The sequence below is a fragment of the Branchiostoma lanceolatum genome, chromosome 15 (assembly GCF_035083965.1).
Source record: "Branchiostoma lanceolatum isolate klBraLanc5 chromosome 15, klBraLanc5.hap2, whole genome shotgun sequence".
Taxonomy (NCBI): domain Eukaryota; kingdom Metazoa; phylum Chordata; class Leptocardii; order Amphioxiformes; family Branchiostomatidae; genus Branchiostoma; species Branchiostoma lanceolatum.
The window spans coordinates 2,923,969-2,945,359 of NC_089736.1; the positions used below are offsets into that span (position 1 = coordinate 2,923,969).

Here is a 21,391-nt window from a genome sequence, read left to right on the forward strand (position 1 = left end):
CTCGCGCCGCCACCTTTAGCGCCAAGCTGCTGGAGTGCAACTGCCAACGAAGTTCGAATAATCTCAGAAGGAATCCCGAGATACCTTTATACAACGTAAAACGCGCGCTATAGGTATATAAAGAACGCACGAGTTACTGTTATACAACGCACGAATCTTTCCGTTGCTACTCAGTTCACTGGCTTCCCAACAGCAAAGATGGCTGATGTGCAACGGCCATCGCAATTCGAATCTCATAAGGAATCCCGAATTACCTTTATACAACGTAAGCGCGCGCGTTACAGGTATATGCAGAACGCACGAGTTACTGTTATACAACGCACGAATCTTTCCGTTGCTAAGACTGTTGTTGGCTGTCTTCCCAACGGGAAAGATGGCAGGTGTGAAACCTGTTGCAAGCTTCACAAGCGGGCAATACGAGCGCTAGTTGAAAACACCACTAACCTTTTTGAAGCCGTCAGTCGAAATGACGCGAGCAATAATTCACCAGCTTTTATAGCCTGGGTTGGAATAGTTCTATTGTTTTCTACAGGTAAATGGTTACGTCATACTAGAAAAAAAGTTCGTTTAACTGCCCCCCAAAAACGACGCAAAGACAGTAAGGGTCACTTTTCCCATATGTATAATCTTCGTATCATATACTAAATTTGCATTATGACAAACCGACATTTATTTGTTCAATGATAAAAAGTAGTAACAAATGTGTTCCCCCTATGTAGACGCAAACGATGGGTTCTTCCAAATCGTCGACACCTGGATTTCAGCTGCGTTGCCTGATAATTCAAATATACCCAGCATGCACCGGATGAAAATAGACCAATCCTGACTTGTCCATCACAATGAGCAGCACAAACAATGAGAGCATGGCAATCAGCGGTTCGACCAATGAGAGAGTGGCTACACCGTTAAATGTTTTCAGCAGTCCAGCCAATGACATCATAGCAATCAGCGGATCGACCAATGAGAGAGTGGCTACATGTCCGGCAAATCTTTTCAAGCTCTTGATGACATTTGGTATCTTGGTGGTGGTTTGCCAAAGGCAAATAGAGGTTCTTACAACAAATATCCGGACACACACGCCAAAAACAATACCTCTATTTTCAGTTGTTGGCAATCGAACGTAAACTATACTATTAGCCTTGCTCCTGAAGCTTCGCCAAAAAATAATTCTCAATTTTATGTGCTTGCGTATTATACGTGTCGTTTTTATTGTTTTAAGAACTAATATGTGAAAAAGTTCCTCCCTTTACGCTCAAGTGGTGTCCCAAACACGTCTCCTAGATGATTTTCCTATGATTTATAATGTCTGCCAAAATACATTTTTGTCTCTTTGAAGAGTGGTAGAAATAATGTTTAATTCCTTTGCATGTACATATATATAGACCTGTAGTCTGCTGTACTATTATTGACCAACCATTCACACTCAAAACATACGTATGATATATAAAAAGAGACACAAGAAAATGACACACATTTCCAAAGTCCATAGAAGTGAGGTGTATTCCAGCACTTCACAATGATGTACATATATCACAGGTACTTCCTACATATGTAGACTCTCTATACTGCAGCATCCTGATAAAAATGTATTTCATCCCCCATCCTTGTCATGTTATTAGGGCCACACCAATTAAATTGTTTAGTTCTTGGATAATAGACCGATCTCATAGCCATACCCACTTCTGTCAAAATGTAGAAATGCAAAATAAAAACATAAAAAATTGATATCAATGCACATGCAGTCACTCTCTCATTAGTGGAACGGTTAATTGGCATTCTCTCATTGGCTGATGTACAGTCGGGATCGGTCTATTGGCTAGGAGGCTGAGGAGAAAGTCTGTACCTTGGTGCACACAGTATGTGAGAGTGAGTTTACAAGTCAACTTTTACTCTCAGGTCTGCGTTGATCTTCTCTGCTTACAGAATTTTCACCTTGAAATTTCCGAGAACCAAGCAAATGAATTGGTGTGGCCTTAAACTGTATTCGATTTGGATCTCTCATAATATAACATCATGTAGCACCTAATTCTACTCATTTCTAGCCAGTTTCTGACCAGAACAAGCCTCAAGCGATCATGCCACTATGAAATTTCCCCGGATACATTGCTGCGTGCCCTACTACCTCGCAAGGCACAAGGAGACAACCTATTGTCAATCTGTCGCAAATTCTACATGCACAGTTCTAGAAGTACACATTTCTTCTGTATGTATATTTGGGACAAGCTCAAAACTTTGAATGGTTTTCTATCATTTTGCTTGCACAAAATCATCAAGTCCTCTGGACTTAAGCTCTCGAGACGCCTAAAGCATGTAATGATTTCAAATCGGATACAGTCAAACCTGGATCCAGCAACCACTCATGGGAGTGAGAAAATTGGTTGATAAGGACAGGTGGTTGCTCACGACAGGGTGGATTTAACTGTGTAAATTGGATGGGACTGTTTTAGGCCCGATTTACACCCACGTTTTTGAGTTGGAGTAGACTCAGGACTGTGCAAGGAGAACCCTAGACCACTCAAGTAGCGTTTTCTTGTAGGAAAACTGCACTTGAGTAGCCCAAAGCTCCTCACACACAGCCCTGAGTTGACTCTGAAAACTTGTGTAAATCGGGCCATAATGTGGCTTGGTACTGCAGGTGGTTGTGGCTGTGGCAAGTAGTTGCCTGTGCCAGGTGGTTTCCTGTAGCAGGTGGTTACCTGACCAGGTTTGACTGTATCTCCTTCTGTTGCAAATCAGGAAAGAACAGAACAATTTTCTGTTTTGAGAGGACAACTAAGTTTCTGTACACAGTGGGCATTCTAACGTTCCATGAGACAATGTACACAATTTACATATATTTATACATTCACAGTTTCTTACAAGATTAACAAATATGAACAGAATACTTAAACAGTAAAAACGAATATCGTATCATGATTGGATAACAATGCTGCTCACAATTCTCCACAAATGCCGATTCTAATGGTTCAAGTATGCTATTCTACCTTAAATCTTATCCGATAATCTCTTATGCTTTCGAAAATGCAGAAAGTTTGTAATTTGAGCACGTACATGTACAGTATAAGGACAAAGCTCTATAGGTCATAATGTTGATAATAAATACACATAGCTACAAGCTTTCTGGAAGTTTACAATAACCAAAAACAGCAAAGTCAGATCAAACATGTTCACAGAGAAATGTATGCTGAAAAATTATTCTGAGGATTGACTTTGGATTATTAAGCTACAAGAAAATAAGCAAGTATACTTCTTAAGTTATCATGACTATCAATTGCATTGTACAACTTAGCATTATACTGCTTATGTATTTCAGCAAAGTAGACATTTTCATTTACCATGATGGTCAAATATTGAACAGAAACTACATCCTAATTGACCATTTCCAGGCTGTACAACACTTTGAGTGATTCTTGCTGAAAATTAATTAAAAGTAAGACAGTATGTTTCTGTTTTATATCGAATTCTTATACATACTTTGAAAACTACAGGATAACTGATAAATATCACTGTGCGCATTCTATCGCAAATACTGAAATGGAAGGGCACCAAATCAAATACCGTAAGTTGCCTAATAGTTACATGAAATTCCCTATTCATATGCACAAGGAAACAAAAAGCCAGATTTTACCGTCTCTCATTGGTCCATGCACGACCTTGTATTGACCTTCACATGACCTTGTACATGTATTGACCTTCACACAGCAACTGACCGATGCTAAACACCTACATGCCCGTATTTGGAGTCAGTTGTACACATTCTTTTGTAAATATTAAAGAAATTCCTACAGGAGAACAAATGGCATCATACTGCACTGAAGCTTTCTGTACTTAAAGTTACAAATATCTTTTCTACAAGACAGTTAGTATAATATCATATGTGCCACAAGCTTTTTTCCAATAAGATAACAGATTTTAATCCAAATATGAAGTATCGTGCTCACGTATTCCACAGTACGCTTCATATGCAAGATGTAGTTTCGCATGGATAACAGAAAGTTAACATAATGAAAAGTTGATGAAAACCCTTCAAGTTGTTTGGACCATACAGTACATTTCAAACATATACCATTCAAGTACCCCAGTCTATTTACAGCTTTAGCTGAAGTGAAAGGCAACAAAATTCGAATATTTGACTTCTTTTTAGATTGGGCACACCATCTCTTTCTGGTAGATCTGGAGCAAAGCATGAGATGAAGTCTTGACTCGATTTCAAAGCTAAATCAAAGAACGGTGAACTAAATTTCTGGCAAGAAGACAGCTTATTCTCAAACAGAAAGAAGATAGTTCAGGTTTCAAGGAAAGCAATATAAGCTTGTCCCAGAACCTACCAGAAAGGAACAGTTCAAGTGACACTAAAAGAAGTTACTCTTCCAAATTCCAAAAACTGAATTCTGTTGCCTTTCACTATCATACAGTTTTAAAGTGGACCTATACATGTCATGGACTTGCACATATTTGATAGAGACATTGTATTAATGATGTTTGTACTAAAATTGTAGCAGTTGCAGATTTGATTAACCTTAAGAAAAGTTTTTAAGCTAGTAACACCGTCGAGTTTTGCAGTGTGTTTCTGGTGACAGTCTTATTTCAGTAAGATGTCTAAGATCGAATTCAAATATCACTACAGTGTCATTTCAATAATCAATCTGAACACGGTTTCTGTTTATCATTGATTCATTGACTCGCGGAAAAAAAGGGGACATTTTCTACAAAGGTTTATGGTAATTTCCTTCTGTTGGAAAATTTAGTGGTGACATTTCTTACCCTGATCAAGCAATTCCACTGAAAAAATTTACTGACACCAAATGATTTTTCATCTCTGAATTACATATCTACCATTACAGGCAGCTCTCTTATCAATACCATCTTTGGTTTTCTCTTTGCTGTGCAAGTTGTCCTGACTTTCTCATTTTACATGTCCTTCTTTAAATATTTTCCCTCCTATTAGATGATAATCATGATCAAGACCCTGAAACACATCTTTAAACTAGACTGCGCAATCTCCAAGCAGATGTAAAACGCAAAATAACATTTATCAAGCTCTTGATTCTGTGGAGCAAAAGACCTTTCTATATCTTATTGCCGGATGGTTCACTGATTTTGTTTGTTACTTTTCTTTAAAAGCTAAATAAAAAGAATTTAAAAAATCTCTTACTACATCTGTATGGAGATTGTGCACTGTGATCAGTGTAACAAATGCTGTGAATTCTTAAATATGGCATTGCTACATGTACATGGAAAGGGTGATGATTCATATGTTTTGAGAACCAAAAATAACCTTAAGATTCCTACTAGATTCTGCATTGCAGCTTATTTCCTTCCAAGACATGAAGGACAACTTCTTAAAGGAGTCTTCCTTAACTCTACGACTTCCTTAGACTTAACACTAAGACTAAGTTCTTCCATTTACAGGACAATACTTATTACATGTACTTACATGTACTGTCCACAGTAGGAAAAGTTAAAATCGTCACATTTCCTTCCACCTTTAGGCCACACCAATTTATTTTCTTGGTTCACGGATATCTTAAGGTGAAAATAAGACCGTTGTGGTCAGAAAGGAAACCAGGAACCAGGGCAGTTTGTGATCAATGGGAGAGATTTGAAGAAAGACTGATTGCAGCTGCCGGGTGTTCAGACCACTGCAGCAGCAGAACACAGTGGACTACTACAACTATGGTGAAAATATAGGCTCTACCAGGCTCCGCGGGATGGCTGGAAAAATAGTAGAAATTGGCCCAATAGAGTGAATAGTGTGCCAAGGGAGTTAGCTACGGAGAGAGGGTCCAATCTGCCATCCATCGAATGGAACCTTACTGTATAGCGGACCTACCCTGGATAGCGAAGTACAGCGGCTGATTTCTACTATTTTCCCAACGATCGGACGGAGCCTGGTAGAGGCTAGTGAAAATATACCAAGCAGACATCATGAAAGCAGAGGCCAGGGTGGAAAACTAGTCTAAATATGACTGTATTCACTCCATAATACCGAGTGCACCAAGGCAATGTTAAACCTGCTCTTCAGACGTTGATTTCATTATGTTTTCCCAGTTAACCTTCTCCCTGCTGCCTAACTCTGTAACCAATAGGGAATTGGGAACCAAACGACTACTTCAGTGTGCTAGAGGTTAAGAATAATCATAATAAGTATAATTCTTAAGAATCAGAGAACCAACAAATCAAATTGGCGTGGCTTTAAGAAGGATGTGACTTCCTTATCACTAAAAGTCTTAAATACATGGGTCTAAGACGGAGCTATGACAGAACTACCCTGCTCAGGCGGGGAGACATGTTTTCCGCGCTGACGGTCCGCTTCAGTTCAGGTTTGTTTCCTTCTTTCATCTTCTCTTCACATGCTCTGGAGGTAGCCTGGAAAACAACAAATCGAACGAACTTTAATTTCATTTATCCTTTCTTTAACTTTGCAGTTGCTCAAGACACTTGAATCTTCTTTGGATATGATGAAATTTGCAACAAAAACTATCTACAATTCAAAAACCATGACCAAAGCATGTCCAGAACATATCAATACCGGAAGTCCTGCTGAAGTACTGTAGAAAGTTGCTAGGAGACCCATGACCTTGCTTTTCCCGAACCCTACTTACCTACCAAATATCATAAACTTAAGGTCTATCCACACTTTCTCAAGTTATGCTGGAAACATATACAGCCACCAACCTACAAATAAAAAGCACTCAAAACATAACCTTCTTGGTGAGGTTATAACTATACGCTAATGATAGACAAGCCCCAAAATTTAGGCACTTGACATCAGATCTTTCAAATGCAAGGCAAACAGTCTCTACCTCCTAGGCCATGGCATCAGAGAATACAGGAAGAAGTTAGAGTAACCATCAATTCATTCCACCTCCAATCTCTGAGCCCTCTGACTTGAATATGCCAATACAAATTCTTTCCCCAACTGAAATCTTTCATCGACGATTGACAAGATTTCAGTAGGGAAAAGAAAGTAACCATCAGTTTCTCCCACCTCTAATCTCTGTGCCCTCTCCTTGCTGAGCTGCTCCACGGGAAAGATGAGGTCGTTGGCGTCGGCGAGGGAGCGCAGGTCAAAGTAGTACTTGGCGTAGACGCTGGAGGGGACGTTGATGTTGAACTGCAGCAGCTCAAGGAACTGTCGCTCCAGGGCGTTCCTGAGGAAAAAATATAATGGTTATCATAATGGTAAGGGTTTTTGCCCTAGAACCCAGGATGACAGGGCATCGAAAAGTTTTTGAGGTGGGAGTATGGATTAACACTGACTTTTCGTGTCAATCAATTTATATGATGTCCCAGTGTTTGGTATGAGATTTAAAAAAACAAAGGCAGCGTGTTTGGTTTTTTTTTGGGGGGGGGGGGGGGTACATGTGTATTGTGTATAATTACCAGGGAAACAGGGTGTTCTCTGGGTGTCCCCTGCAAAAGGAGGGTCTAATTCCTTTGTTTTCTTAGTGTTGGGCATCCAGATCTACAATGTAGAGGAAGCCTTGATGCCTAGCTAGCTAATAGCCTGGTAAAAGAGCTCAAGCAAGCAGGGATTTTTAACCTTAAGCACACTGGAATAGTCATTTGGCACCCTCCTCTGTGTTGATTACAGAGTAAGGCAGGAGGGAGAAGGTTAAGTTTGTAATACTTACATGTCCTCCACCGTGATGTCTCTGAGGATCTGGCAGTAGTCGACATTCCACACTGCCTGGTCGTCCCAAACCTTTGACGCCAGCAGGATGGCACCCAGCACGATTCTCTTCCAGTTACACGGCGCAATGTCGATCTCAGCGTACGTCAGCAATCTTTCTAGATAAACCTGAGAAACAACAAATGAAAGTATTGTACACATGAATCCTTCTGAAAAAAAATTCAGCAACCTTTCAAGGTAAACCTGAGAAAAAACCAACGTAAATATTGCACAGTCATGAATATTTCATAGTAAATGAACCATTTTTGAACTTGACTTTCCTTTCCACAACCCCTACACACCTACCAAAAAATATGAAGATCCATCAAAGGTTTCTCAAGTTATACTCTTGACATACATAAAGACCCACCCAACAGCTGGAGTAACCGAAAACATAATCTTCTCGGTGAAGATAATAAGGTAAAGGTAAAAGTACAATCATGTAGTTATCATCTGTGTCTAGGGCACAGTAAGGCAAGGCAGAGACCAACCCTCTGTCTGTGCAGGGCAAATATTTATCGACTGCCACCAGTGATGGAAAGGCTGAATTTCCCAACATTGTGTTCAATTGTCCTTGAAATTGGTTGTGAAATAGTGATTTATTGCAGAAGATAGATGTTTCAGGGCAGATCTTAGCACTCTTTTAAGGTAAACCTGAGAAACAACAAACAAAATTTGACAAAACCTGTATAAGCACTACGTTGTTAACTTTGTAAGTACATGTACTTGGAAATTCTTGAATGTTAACATTTCATATGTGCATAAAATGCATGATACAATGTAAATATGAATGTCATTTTTAAACAATTGATTATGTGTGTAGCATATTGAATGTATTTTGCCCAGGGTTAGCCCTTAGAAATAGCCATCCGCTAGTTGGGCAACCCTGGCTTGTAACAACATGCTGAAACTAATAAACAGATAAATAGACGATAGAGAAATGCGAAACTTACCAAAGTAATGATGGCACACTCCGCAGTGAGCTGTGCAGCGCTGAACAGAGTTCTGATAAATCTGTAGATGTGTCTGTGTTCAGGCTCGATTGAATCATAGTTGTCTGGTACCGACTCCTTCTGGAAAACATGACAGTACATTTTAGAAACATGATAAACGTACAGATACGTCTGTACAGTCATCAACAATTTTACGACAGTCACTGAAAAACAACTATCATTATGACTTAGTCTTCATAAAAGCATAAGCCATGTTGATTTGATTGTATGGATGACATCCTCTGGGAACCGCCGCAAAAATAAAACTTAAGTTGTCTTCATTATGAAATCTATGTGGTCAGAAAGGTTGAACAAATGACTAAACACACACAGAATGGTATTCCAAATAATGGATTCCTGTTGGTAAGTGCTTTATTTTGTGTTCTATAGAGTACATTCTGTACATATAGCATCATTGCATTGGGTAAAATCATAAAAGAATCCTCTGTAGTCCACCAGACTTTTCAACACAGTTTTGTTGCAGTAATCTACAAGTACTTACTGTTAGAGGATGAAGCTTTTCATCAAATATGTCCAGAGTTTTGCAAATCTCTTCTTTGTCCCTGCGGAAGAATGGAAAAATAAAAATATCACAAAAGATGTTCCAACGCTTTCTAAAATGTGCTGTTGCATTGAATCTGACAGCTTTTCAAATGTTTTTTTTACAAAATCTGAAATACACTTTGGATACTTACAACAACAATTTCTATTAAGAATTATTGTTGTAACTGCAAGAGATTAATTAGTTGAATGGATTTCACTACTTGTACTTCAATTACTTGCAAATTGATTGCAGTCGCAAATCTTAGATAAGAACAACTTGACTCACCTATTCTTTATGTGGTAGTAAATGGCAAGAGCAACACTGAAAAGATACAATAGAAGGCTTAGCACAAATCATACTACATCACAGCAAAAAAGGAACATCTTTTATCTATTTTCTGTCATCTTTCTGTGACAACATTTGAAAACAAGATCTCTAATCTTTGCATTACCTTTTGCCATCATATTCATCCATTCATATAACATATAAATTATAATCCACATTGAAACTGGAAAGTAGTAAGTAGAGTCACAGTCAAAAGTGACCATTCAAGGGACTTGAACTTGAAGAAACTGGTCACAGTGGACAGGTGGCCATTACAGACAGGGTTCTTAATGCTTGATGTGTCAATGGGTAAAATAATGCAAGGGACTGCCAAAGACTCACGACAGGGCACAGGTTTGATCACTAGTTTGTATGCACATGTACTTAGAATATTGTTATAGCTCGTTATACTGTCTATGTCAAAATTCCATGATTGTAATGTCTTGACTTGTCATGTCAGCAGGGCTAGTCCTTTGTAATAACCACAGGCTAGTATAGTTGGGCAGCCCTGGCTGTGTGTGCTGAACAGCCAAACCAATATAAATAGTCAGTTATAGATAAATAGTACAGGTTCGACTGAACCTACATGTACACCGCAATGTCAAGTATTAAACAGTGAGGGGCTACATGTATGTAAGTTTCCAAACAAATAAACAGTCCTCACCACTTGAGGGTGTTTTTGAGGTTGGGTTGGCTGACTGTGCTGTCGTCTATGTAGATAGTAGAACAGGAGCTGAACTTCTTATTCAGGTTGTTGGGCGATTCCTGTTGCTGGGAAGAGAATCCACAAATTCAGTCTAAAAGTCCATCAATTCAATATCCAGGACAATCTCCAAGCAGATCTATCGGTGGCAAGACGGTATCAAAAGGGCCAACGAGTATCCAAAAGGACTTTGGTGGCATTTTGGATACGGGTTGGCCCTTTTGATACTGTATTGCCTCCAATAGATCTACTTTGACATCATAGCCTGGGCACCATCCTTTGTAGTTACCACTGGCTGTCTTTCTGGTTAGCAAGTGAAACGAGAAAGCCAGCGGTAACTATGGAGGATGGTACCCAGGTTACCAACTCAAGAGCCTCTGAGATGAAAAATAGATGCTTAATATCATACAATCGTTATTGATACAACAAAAGTACAGCGACTTTTCTACATAGATACAAACAAATAAGTGCATACAAATGTGTTTGTTGACATAAAATCATATGGGATAGAGCAACACATTGAAATGTAACGTGTTGTATATAGACATAACTAGGTGAAACCATTCATGTTCTATAGACATTGTCTGAAAAGGTTTCAGGCTTTGCAGCTCTCTGACTGCTACTGATGTTGAATGGCCAACATGCAGGATTGAAATTGATGTTTTGGGTTATAACAGATGAGCAAAACGATTGCAGTAACAGTGATATGACGACTGAATTATCCTTGTGAAATGTCAGCATAGCTCATGTGTGCACTTTAGGCCTGCTGAACTTTGTCTCATTTAGAAGCTATGAGAAGAAGTCAACTCTGATACAAAAACATATCTACTACAGTCATACAAAGGAGTATCTTGCTGAGTACATGTACATGTAGTCTCTATCATTCAGATGATCCCTCTGCATTTTTATTTTCTGCGCAGTAAATGATAGAAATTTGTAGTTGTTGAGTCACTATCTATTGAAATGTATGGTGCAGTTGAAAACAGAAATTTAGCTTTAACTTTTTACAAAATCATGAGAGTTGACATGATATAGATACCTGTAAATTTACCTCTGCTTACTCTTTTTGAACCTTTTTATGCTTTAGGCATTCAAGCTTCCATCTACAAATTTAAGTTTACTGACTTAAAATCTTTGCATGAACGGTTTCACCTAAGAACAAAAACATTATATATACATTGTAGCACCATACTTACATGATTAATGTGATGATTGTTTCTTTTCTTCGAAGAATGGTGCACCAACAAACCATCTGGAAAAAAGCAGAGATTGTTCAAAGATATCTCTACACCAGTATACAGTACACAGCAGTATACATGTACATTGTACATGACTTGTGCAGAAGACAGCATTCTAGAGAGCTCGTATGGGTGTACATTAAAATATCTGCAATATCCTAACAGATTTGGGAGCACATTTTTCACAACCATGATGAAACTATGTTTTAAGTAGCAGTCTAAACTAAGGCTACTTTAGTCCCTTTTTGTACCACAACCTTAAGATACAGATAAGGTCAAGGTTAAACAAAGATAAGTAGACACACATAGCCTTTAGGGATGAGTCAATGTCAAGAATAGAAACTACTTGGATGCAACTAAATGATAATAAATCTATATAATATAAACTTTTTGTTTTTTTGGATAAAAAATTAAAAGTCAACACAAACCTGATCTATGGTGGGAGGTTAGTTCTGAAAAACAAAATTGTTTAGGGATTAAAAAAGTAGGAAAAACTTAAATTATATTACAACTGGTGTAGTGAGAAACAACCTTAGGTATATGTATTAAATATTGGTTATCTACATTGCTAAACCTCCATTAAACGTCTATCCGCCAGTTTAAATATGCATAACCCTGCCACTTTGAAAATCATACATGTACAACTGTAGTACTTGAGAGATTTCTAGTGCCACACCCCCAGGTATACACGAATGCATTGAATTTGGACATGTTTTTCAAGGTGGCAGACATGTCAGTTGGCAGAATTACATGTATGTCAGTTATGTAGCTTATACCTGTACCATGGAGGTTATATAATCTTTTAATGTAACATAATGGTACCAGTTTGCAAACATATTATCAATAGCACTACCACTAGAGAGCATAGAAGTATTGCAAGTTATTGATGTATTGTTTGTATTTCAGACATTCAAACAATGTTTTGCGACAGTCACTGGCAAAAATCTATTACTGGATTTAACAGGTCAAAATTTCTCTTCAAACTCCAACCCTTTGCAATTTCTCACTGAAAATCTGTCAAATTCTTACAAGAACCATGAGTATTTTCTTCCTACCATCTCATGATTAAGAAAAAATTAAAGACACAAGTAATCAAGATTGAATGCATATCAACCAGCTGTGACTATATGTATTTACCTAGTACTTTTCCGTTGGGTGCAGTAGACTTCATGAGGAAGATAGTACTGGCTCGGGGGTGGTTGGACGGGTCCTCCTCATGGTCTGGAACAAACAAAAACATTTTCCTTGTCAGGACAAATCGGCATAAATTCACAATCTGAATCTGTATATATCTATCTGTATCTGTATAACCGCCCTTCGGTGCAACACACAGCTGGTTATATTACACAGAATGACCTGTTACACCTAACCTTTGCACATCTACATTTGTACATGTAGCTGTAATCTTTAAAGCTACATGACATATATTATATTGAGAATGCCCCCACTGTACTTGGTGGTAATGAGTTTATCCAACCAACAATACATTGTAGCTGAAGGGAAAACTGAATTTTTGAACACCTCCGCCCCGGGTTGATCGACTGTGATCCTGATTAAAACCAGACATTAAAATTCATCTGTTGGGGTATAAAACTTGCATTCTTCAGTCGGGCATAATAAATATAGATAACAATGATACACTTGAAGGATTTAACGCACAAAAACTCTTCATCAATTAGCCACATATATTGGACAAATAAAGCTTACATCTGTCTTATAACCAGTAATAACATTAGAGAAGACAGGATTCCCAAACTGCTTGTGGGTCCGTGGAGGGCAAATATTTATCGACTGACACAGTGATGGATCAGGCTGAATTTCCCAACATTGTGTTCAATTGTCCTTGAAATTGGTTGTGAAATAGTGAGTTATTGCAGATAGATGTTTCAGGGCAGATTTTACATAACCCTGGTTTTATGTTAGTGGCTCTCTGGAGAGAGTATCAACTTTCCTTTATGAAGATACCTAAGTTTGACATATAACACCTTAACATAATAACTTACTAAGATAATACAAATGTAAGAACAAGTTGGAAAATCCTCGAATTGGGGTTTTATGGACTTGCCTGGAGGCTTAGGAGGAATGAAGATTCTTTAATTTGTTTAAGCCTTTACCAGCTATTTTTTTGTTTACAAGTATACCTCTGTGACATTTTCTACAGAAGTGCATCATCTTTCACCCCAACTTCTGATTGGAGATGGACCAATTTGAAAGCTCAAATAAATCCTTACTTCTTCCTCGTGTTTGTTACTACATGTATCTAGTAATATCGTGGGGAGTACTGTTTACATATGCTTGTCGTTGCTACAGTACAACATGTTCTTTATTGTCATGAAAACCCTTTTGATAGACGAGGAAAATGAGTGATTAAATAAACTACAGACACTTCTCCACCCCCCTCCCACCCCTTCATCACCAGCTACACAATCACCAGTCTGCCAATTTGAACAGATGCCACTGATAACACCCCAACACTCTCCACTGATTGTCTGGCAAATACAGTAAGCCAGTCTGAACAGACTAATGATGGAAATCACACTACTGTAAATCCAGACATTTCCGCTGTGGTTTTAGGTGGTAGTCATATGCAAAATTTTGAGGTCTGGCCAATGGACTATTTATGTTTGCGGCTTTTGCGGTGACCGTCTCATCGCAAACTCAAGACCAACCAAAATGCTTGTTCTGTCTTCTCCCCAACTACCCCTGGGTTTCAACCACGATCTTAAAACCACCGCAGACACTCCATTTTCTCCCTACCGCGAAATTAAATCCTGCAAACATAACTGCAGTTACAGTAGGCGTCTGCACAGACAAATGATGGAAATCACACTACCACCAGTAGAAGTGGCCCCCCTGGGGTGTACACTTGTTTTAACAGCATGAGCTCTGATGTGGCCCCCCTGGATGAGGGTTACTGTCTCTGCATGTAAGGTGACTAGGCAGCCTATTTCTATTTATCATAATTTGTACGGAAAGCCGTCTGAATCTTTCAGAATGTCAAGATGGACTGACGCTTTCTAACTTTAACATTTTTTTCTCTCATTTGGGCAATGTTAAAATAACATTGTTGTTTGCAAGTAAGATAACATAACTTATATCAATGACAATATGGTAACAATAGATCTAATGCAAAAACGATGTCTGGCAAAGTAGACTTTCTAGACTTCCATCTAGACTACTTAATGGCAGACCGTAGCAACTGGAGGAAGAGGGTTGACTTAGTCCGAGCAACCCGCCCGACATGATGAATGTAAAAAAAGCTAGGTCTGGTGAATAAACCTCAGGAGGTGGATATAGCAGATCGAATCAAGATCATGTCATTCCTGTGCTTGGGTGAATCCAGATTTGCGAAGCTCGATAGACGGGGTCTAACTGGTTCAAGTCAAGATACATCTCTGTCATTTTATATCTGAGAAACTAGAAAGGAGCTTTCACCTCAAACTACACAGCGATAACACTATTAACAGCTCCATACTCTTCTCTTTGTAAAACTGGTCCAAGTCAAGATACATTTCTGTTATTTCACATCTGCGAAAGGAGCTTTCACCTCAAACTACACAGCAATAACAGCTCAATACAACAGGACAATGTGATGTGCAAGTTGAATACTGCAAGGATAAATTTGATTCCGGCATCTATTCCTGTCTCGATGGGCCCATTCCCAGACAATGGCGGCAGATGGGGTATTGGAAATTTCATTTGCAGAAGGGTTTATCCAATTTGATTCTCCCTCAGTCAGGCTAGTTTCACAATCTCCTCTCTAATGTAATAATTCTGCAAACTGGCGGAAATTTATTGTTAGAATAAAGACTCGGTGCAGTGAAGAAGAAGACTCTTGATTCAGGCCACAAAAATTTATTTCCTTGGTTGTCAGACAACTTCTATGGTGAAATTTAGGCAAGAGGATCTAAGTTCACTCCCTAAAACCAAGGAGGTTCGATCGATCAAACCTGTACAAGTGATGATGACCACCTGTATATAATTATAAGGACCACCTGGCCAAAATTAAGAATCCTACCTATAGTAGTGACCACCTGTTCACATAGACCAGGTTTTATCGGTCCCCTGGGTGGTCTTCTTGGGCAGGTTTGTCTGCAATTGAACCTCAGTTTGAGGCATTGGCCCTCCTTGCTGAAACTGAGTGCACGAAGGCATAAACAAGCCCCAGGCACAGCTTTCATGTTTAGCACACATCAAATTAGATTGGTCTGGTGCCAGTCTGAATATGGGCTTAAAAGAATCCTCAAACCATCTAGTCTAGACTATATAGACCACCAGGAATTGACTGAAAGAAACATTTATGAATTACAAAATTAACAGAAAGAGTGAATTTCAAGCCTCTTACAATGTATGACTGTGTATTCTTATGATATTAAAGAATTAAAGCTCACGCTCCAGTTATGATTTGATAAATATGGCAAAGATGATATCATTGTGCCATCTGAATCTGATATCATCAAACACTCATCAGGCATAATTGAAGATGGCACCCAAAGGACCTTCATGGAATCATACATATGACATGGTCTCATTGACATGTACATCAAGATAAAACTTACTTCCATTTATCATACCTTGCAGATGATTACCCTGTTCCTGTTTATGAAAATTCACATTTAGCTTCCCAACACTTTAAACTGAAGAGAATGAAGAAAACTGTCCTTTACCCCAGAATGCATTTCTATCAAAGACTGAAAGAGGAAGGAATATTCAACCTGTCAGTTTGAATATAGAAGGTTGTTTTCCAAATTTCTCAGGTACCAAGTTGAAAGTCCATATATCTTATATTGTTACGGAATAAACATCCCTTGTTTCATTTAAAATTCTGTTGTTATTTTTGTCACGTAAGAAATCCCTTAATCTCAGTTACATTACATTATTCATCTCCGTTGGAGGAATTATGTTATCATTACCGAATTTCGGTTACTATTATTATATCTGATCTCTTATTATTTGTATATGATAATTTCTAGTTGGATGGTTCCCTTATTATATTGTATTATGTTCTTTGAATAAAAAAAATTAAAAAAATCCCTTCCTTCAATGTAGTTGTCTAACAATTTCCTTCCATACTTTTCTCCAACAATTAATATGGATGTACTTTATTCAAATTCAAAAAAATATTTCACCTTGAAATTTTCTGGCAGGTGCTACATGTAATGTTAGTTTCCTTCCGAATTCAAAGCAGCGTGCGTGTGTGATTCGTCCTTGAACAGGAGGAACTATTAGTTATCGGTTATTGTCTGGGCCAGTCTGGGAATTTCCACCTACATGTTATTCAGATCCACCTGTTACGAAACGTCTGGCGTGTATAATAGGCTGGGATATGAGACTGTGACCTCTGTTTGTGACCCGGAATCCGAGACACAAACGCTTGTCAGTCACACACACAACCACGCAGACCAAGGCACTGTGCAGAATCTTTGAAAGGAATGTACCAGGCAGTAGTCCGAAGTATTAGCCTCGTAGCCATTCCAATAGCTGCCAGGTTAAGTGTAGGTCCCGTGTTTGAGTAGAGCCACACTTCGAGCATTTTAAAGAACCCATCATATTCATATGCACACGAAAAGACTTAGAGGTCTATCCTGGTGTGGGTGATCAAACATTACATTGATAGATAAAAGTCTACAGAATCTTCAAATTTCATTACATGAACATGATGAAGGCAATTGCCTCAACAGAAAGATGACAGAACCCTAAGACTTACGGTTACACAGCTTTGAACAAATTTATTACCTAAGATGTAGTTTTACAGTGTTTGTCTTCAAGTTCAAGCATTCTCCCTGCTATCTGATCACCCATGCACAAAACTGATCTATTGCTTCACTGATGCATCAGTTGGGAGATGACAGGCTCTTCATTACTCTGATGTCCCACTATAATTGTTCAGCTCCAATACCTGTCTTTCCAATTCCACCCTCCCTGATCATGTAGTGAATGCACAGCTATATAATTGCTGCCATGATTACTCTGCTCCAGCGACACTACTCAGTCAATAACCTTCATCCCTTACATAATGGCTAACCTTAGATAACCATTGACATGATATATAGGTAGATGGTGACTGCCTGGGAGTTTATATTGTGATATAGATAACTCTGGGTCTGATATTGTAGTCTCCAAGCAGACCTACGGGTTGGCAAAGACCGTATCCAACAGGCAGAAGGAGTTTTCATTGCCAACCAAAGTCTCATAGCCACCCACTTAGATTGCATTACAAGCTCCTTCTTCCAGTTGGATACGGTCTTTGCAATCTATTGGGTCTGGTTGGAGACTACTGATATTGAGCCTTGTTGACAAATGTTTGAGCTAATTTCTGATCCATAAACCCCGGAAAAAATTTTGAAGTTGTTCAACTTACCAAATATCAGGTTGTTAACGTTACCCTACAATCATAGAATTTCTTCTAGTTCTATCAGCTGTACATGCAAGTTGAAGGCATCTTCCCAGAAATATAGAGCAGGATGGGGGGAGGGGGGCACACACCCCTCAAGATCAGAGGAGTCCGAGAGCAGCATTTTGCTTTTTCCAGACACAAATGAAATGGAAGTCACTGTCTCCAGCTTTAAATTTTTTTCCGTCCCACTCATTGTTTGGAAGCTGACTTTTGTAATTTTCGTTGTTGAATTTGTTATTTTAAGCTTTAAGAAAATACATTTTCATCAGTTTTATCTCATGAAATTGATATTTTTGGGACCAAAGGAGTTGAATTTCTGTCCCAACAAGCAAATTTCCATCCCGGGATGGAAGGACGGGTCCTGGAGACAGCCCAGCATCCTGCAACTTCAGCTTGGAGGATGGAGCTGGGATTAGAACAGGATGGAGGAACGCCACTGTTCCATTCTTTAGGGAAATCCCTGAGTTGTAGTACTTGTACAATGTAGGTGGGTATTTGGAGCCCATGGATGTAATATCTGGGCATGTCGGTTGAGCACATAACAGTACGTGGCACGGAGAGGGAGTATATTTAAGTGGATGTCATCGGACAGATTATCCCACATTGTCGGGATACCGGCCGCCTCAGGTCTGACATGCTGGCAGAATGGTGGCGGGGATGTTAAATATGGCTCCGTACGTCAATGTATAGGGGGGAGCAGACATGTTCCCTTGGTGCAAGCTGTAACGCAACCCCGTTTCTTGGCCATATTGATTAAAAATCCGTGGATCCTTGGATCGGAGCTCAGTCCTAGGGTCGGCTGAGCTCGGACATTGTAAGGGATGCATTCCTCATTTCGGATGGTGACGTAAAGCCGGTGGGCCCGTGTATGAGGGAGCTCCAGGTGTAAGCTTCAAATCTTTGCATGTAAAAGAACCCAACACACTTATCAAGAAGAGTAGGGGCGACCCGGCGTACTTGGCCAAAGATAAGGGAGCCGTAGGGAAGCTGAATTGTACTTATAGCTAACGAAAAAGTGTCATGCTTCGTCCTCAGTCTGAGGTTTGCCCGTATTTCCACTTTTACTTTCCATCTTTGCTTGCAACAGGATGCACATACGTCTCTTTCTGAATGTTTAATCTGGAAAGGAAACTGCTGAAGGGACTGTATTTTCTTGTTGGAGACGAGTATAGTTCCTAAGGACAACATATCCATTTGCCCCAAATTTTATCTAAATTGTTTCTGTATCAGTGAGTTCGTCACAACGCATGTACATGTAGTCTGGACGTTGTCCTAATTAAGTTAATGCCTACTTGATTAGATTTAGAATTAGAAGGTGTTTGTCAGTTCACCAATACACTTAAGGATACAGGCTTTTCATAGTCAGCAGCTGACCCAATAAAACAAAACGTCAATCCAAATGAAGGCATATAATAATAACAATAATAATAATATCAGGTGTATTTGCAGCCAGTGCCACAGGCAGGTACCCAATGTGTAGGGTAATGAGGCTGTTTAACGTGTTTGAGGCACCTCCTCGAGCACGGGACCCCCGTTTTACGTCCCTCCCGGAAGACGATTTCGTGGAAAGCTTCGTGAGGCTACAGCAATCCGGACGTCCTTGGTTGGTCCCCCATCCAAGCACTGTCCGGACCGCGCGTTGCTTAACTTCCGAGATCGAGGGATCGGGTGTATCCAACGCGCCACGCGGCCGTAGTAATGGCTAGCTTATATAAGTTATGATGTTACCTAAATACCTATCTGTGTATACAGCCGGTATAACCACCCTTCAGCCATTCAGTGTAACACACCAGCTTCGCAGGCACGCGGTGCAGCAGCAGCTGGTTATATTACACTAAACAACACTGAACCTATACAGATTTTTATTTTCATAACCATTGAATTATCATTCTTATTCTCTGCTCATTCAGTCATTGTTATTTTTCCTATATTGAGTCTTGGCACTATCCCCAAATGTTAGTATGATTTGCCAAACAAAAGCTGCAGGGACCTTTCACACACATAGAGATAGCCCACTGCACTTGTGTGTACTGTGCCAAGATACAACTGATCCTGTATTTGTACTCTTAATTTCAAAGTAAACACTGTGAAGTTCAACAAATCAAGGAACAGGAAGTACAGAATCAAGTTCAAAATCGGGGGATGCAGCTAGATTTAAAGCACTGGTGTGAATTTTTCCTAATGGCTGCTACAAGAACTGTACACCACTACAGACCCGTAGTATATGTGGGACAGGGCATTTCTGTCCAGCTGTCAAAAATGGAAGTCAGGCACATGCCCTACATGTGTGTGGGGTGGGGGGCGAGTGTCATGTTGTGTCATGCGAATTTTAGGACAACTACGATGGGATCTCTTAGGCGCTATGGACAAACCACCGATAGGCTTTAGATCTGACATTGTCCATATTTGATGATAACGCTAGGCAAAGGGAAGGCCTGGAACAAATCGATGAAACAAAACCTCATCAGCTGATAGCCCAGCTCGGTGAACATGGCCGATGCTTTGTTTGCTTGTCAGTTTCACAAGCACGATCCTAACACGGGATTTCGCAAGATACGTGCGATCAACTGGGTCAAATCTAAAGGAAGCATGTGGGGAAGGATTAGAAGAGGAGATTTTAGATATAGAAACTTGTTTACATGATTTTATAACTCTATAACAACAACAAGCACGCATGTGATGGGGGGGGGGGTACCTTCGGCGACTTCCCTGTCGCTGATATGCTGGAGGTTGGCGCTGCTCTCTTCCTTCGGTACTTCCGGTTCAGGCGCGTACACATCCGACCTGTCCTTCTTCTTCCCCCTCTGTCCCTGTGGCGCCACACAGCAGGCGTTCGAGTTCCCCATTTTGGGTCGAAAAACGTCAGATTTGGGACAAAACCTGGAACAACACCAGAATCAGTCCGGGCGCGATGCGTGCACGATTGATGCACAAGGCCGCCGGCACCGGCGGGCTTTTCCGTCCGAAATGCAGCGAAATAAGCAGCCGATCACGCTGCTAGGAGATGCACAGGGGTCCAAACAGTTCTGAGGTTGCTTCGACCTCTTTTCTCCATCCTTGCACGTCCAGAAGTGTCGGAAAATCGATGAAATTTGGGGCAAAAACGCAGGAAATCCTCAGGCCTTGTGCAGGGAGCGGTCCCAAGCCGAGCACTGACCCTGATTGGTCACCTGAACCCTTGACGTCATTCGGGGCTAGTAGTAGATAAAGAGCTTTGAGGGTAATCTTTGTTGGAGGATCAGAATGGGGGTCAACTTCCTGATTGTCGAAAAGCACTGACTTCTCTCCAAGCAGATGGAGGAATGGAAAATGTTAATCTTTTCTGTATGGTTGGATGTCAGAAAAGCAGGAATGGAAGAAAGCATGACTAATTCCCATCTAAATACCTGTTTGAAAAACAGATTGAAATCTGTTTGAAACACTGAAAAAGATCTGCTTTGACTTTGAGATTTGAGATCTACCATGACATCTATATTACATTGAGATATTTACCAGTGTGTTTGTAATCAGCTTACAGA

The 21,391-nt window shown here is 39.8% G+C and overlaps 1 protein-coding gene across 5 annotated transcripts; it reads right to left on the reverse strand.

Moving 5' to 3' along the window:
- Window positions 1-1,482: 1,482 nt before the first annotated feature.
- Window positions 1,483-21,042, reverse strand: LOC136420389 (cyclin-Y-like protein 1). Of its 5 annotated transcripts, none has more exons than XM_066407273.1 (11): window positions 20,569-21,042; window positions 12,614-12,697; window positions 11,905-11,928; window positions 11,435-11,490; window positions 10,200-10,300; window positions 9,497-9,532; window positions 9,170-9,230; window positions 8,629-8,748; window positions 7,638-7,804; window positions 6,992-7,154; window positions 1,483-6,369 (listed from the first exon to the last, which is right to left on the reverse strand). In XM_066407273.1, exons 1-11 carry the CDS (start codon window positions 20,717-20,719, stop codon window positions 6,256-6,258), a joined length of 1,077 nt encoding a protein of 358 aa, XP_066263370.1. In that variant the 5' UTR covers window positions 20,720-21,042; the 3' UTR covers window positions 1,483-6,255. The 5 variants fall into 5 exon arrangements, with proteins under 5 accessions (XP_066263370.1, XP_066263369.1, XP_066263368.1 ...); XM_066407272.1 differs by having other exon boundaries at window positions 8,629-8,745; window positions 10,200-10,306; XM_066407271.1 differs by having other exon boundaries at window positions 10,200-10,306.
- Window positions 21,043-21,391: the final 349 nt, after the last annotated feature.

Excerpts from the sequence above, each read along its gene's own strand:
- LOC136420389 (XM_066407271.1), bottom strand. The coding sequence starts at position 20,719 with ATGGGGAACTCGAACGCCTGCTGTGTGGCGCCACAGGGACAGAGGGGG. Across the intron at positions 9,533-10,199 it reads CTCAAAAACACCCTCAAGTG|TGTTGCTCTTGCCATTTACT; the intron begins GTGAGGACTGTT and ends GTATCTTTTCAG. Across the intron at positions 8,749-9,169 it reads AAAAGCTTCATCCTCTAACA|AAGGAGTCGGTACCAGACAA; the intron begins GTAAGTACTTGT and ends CATGTTTTCCAG.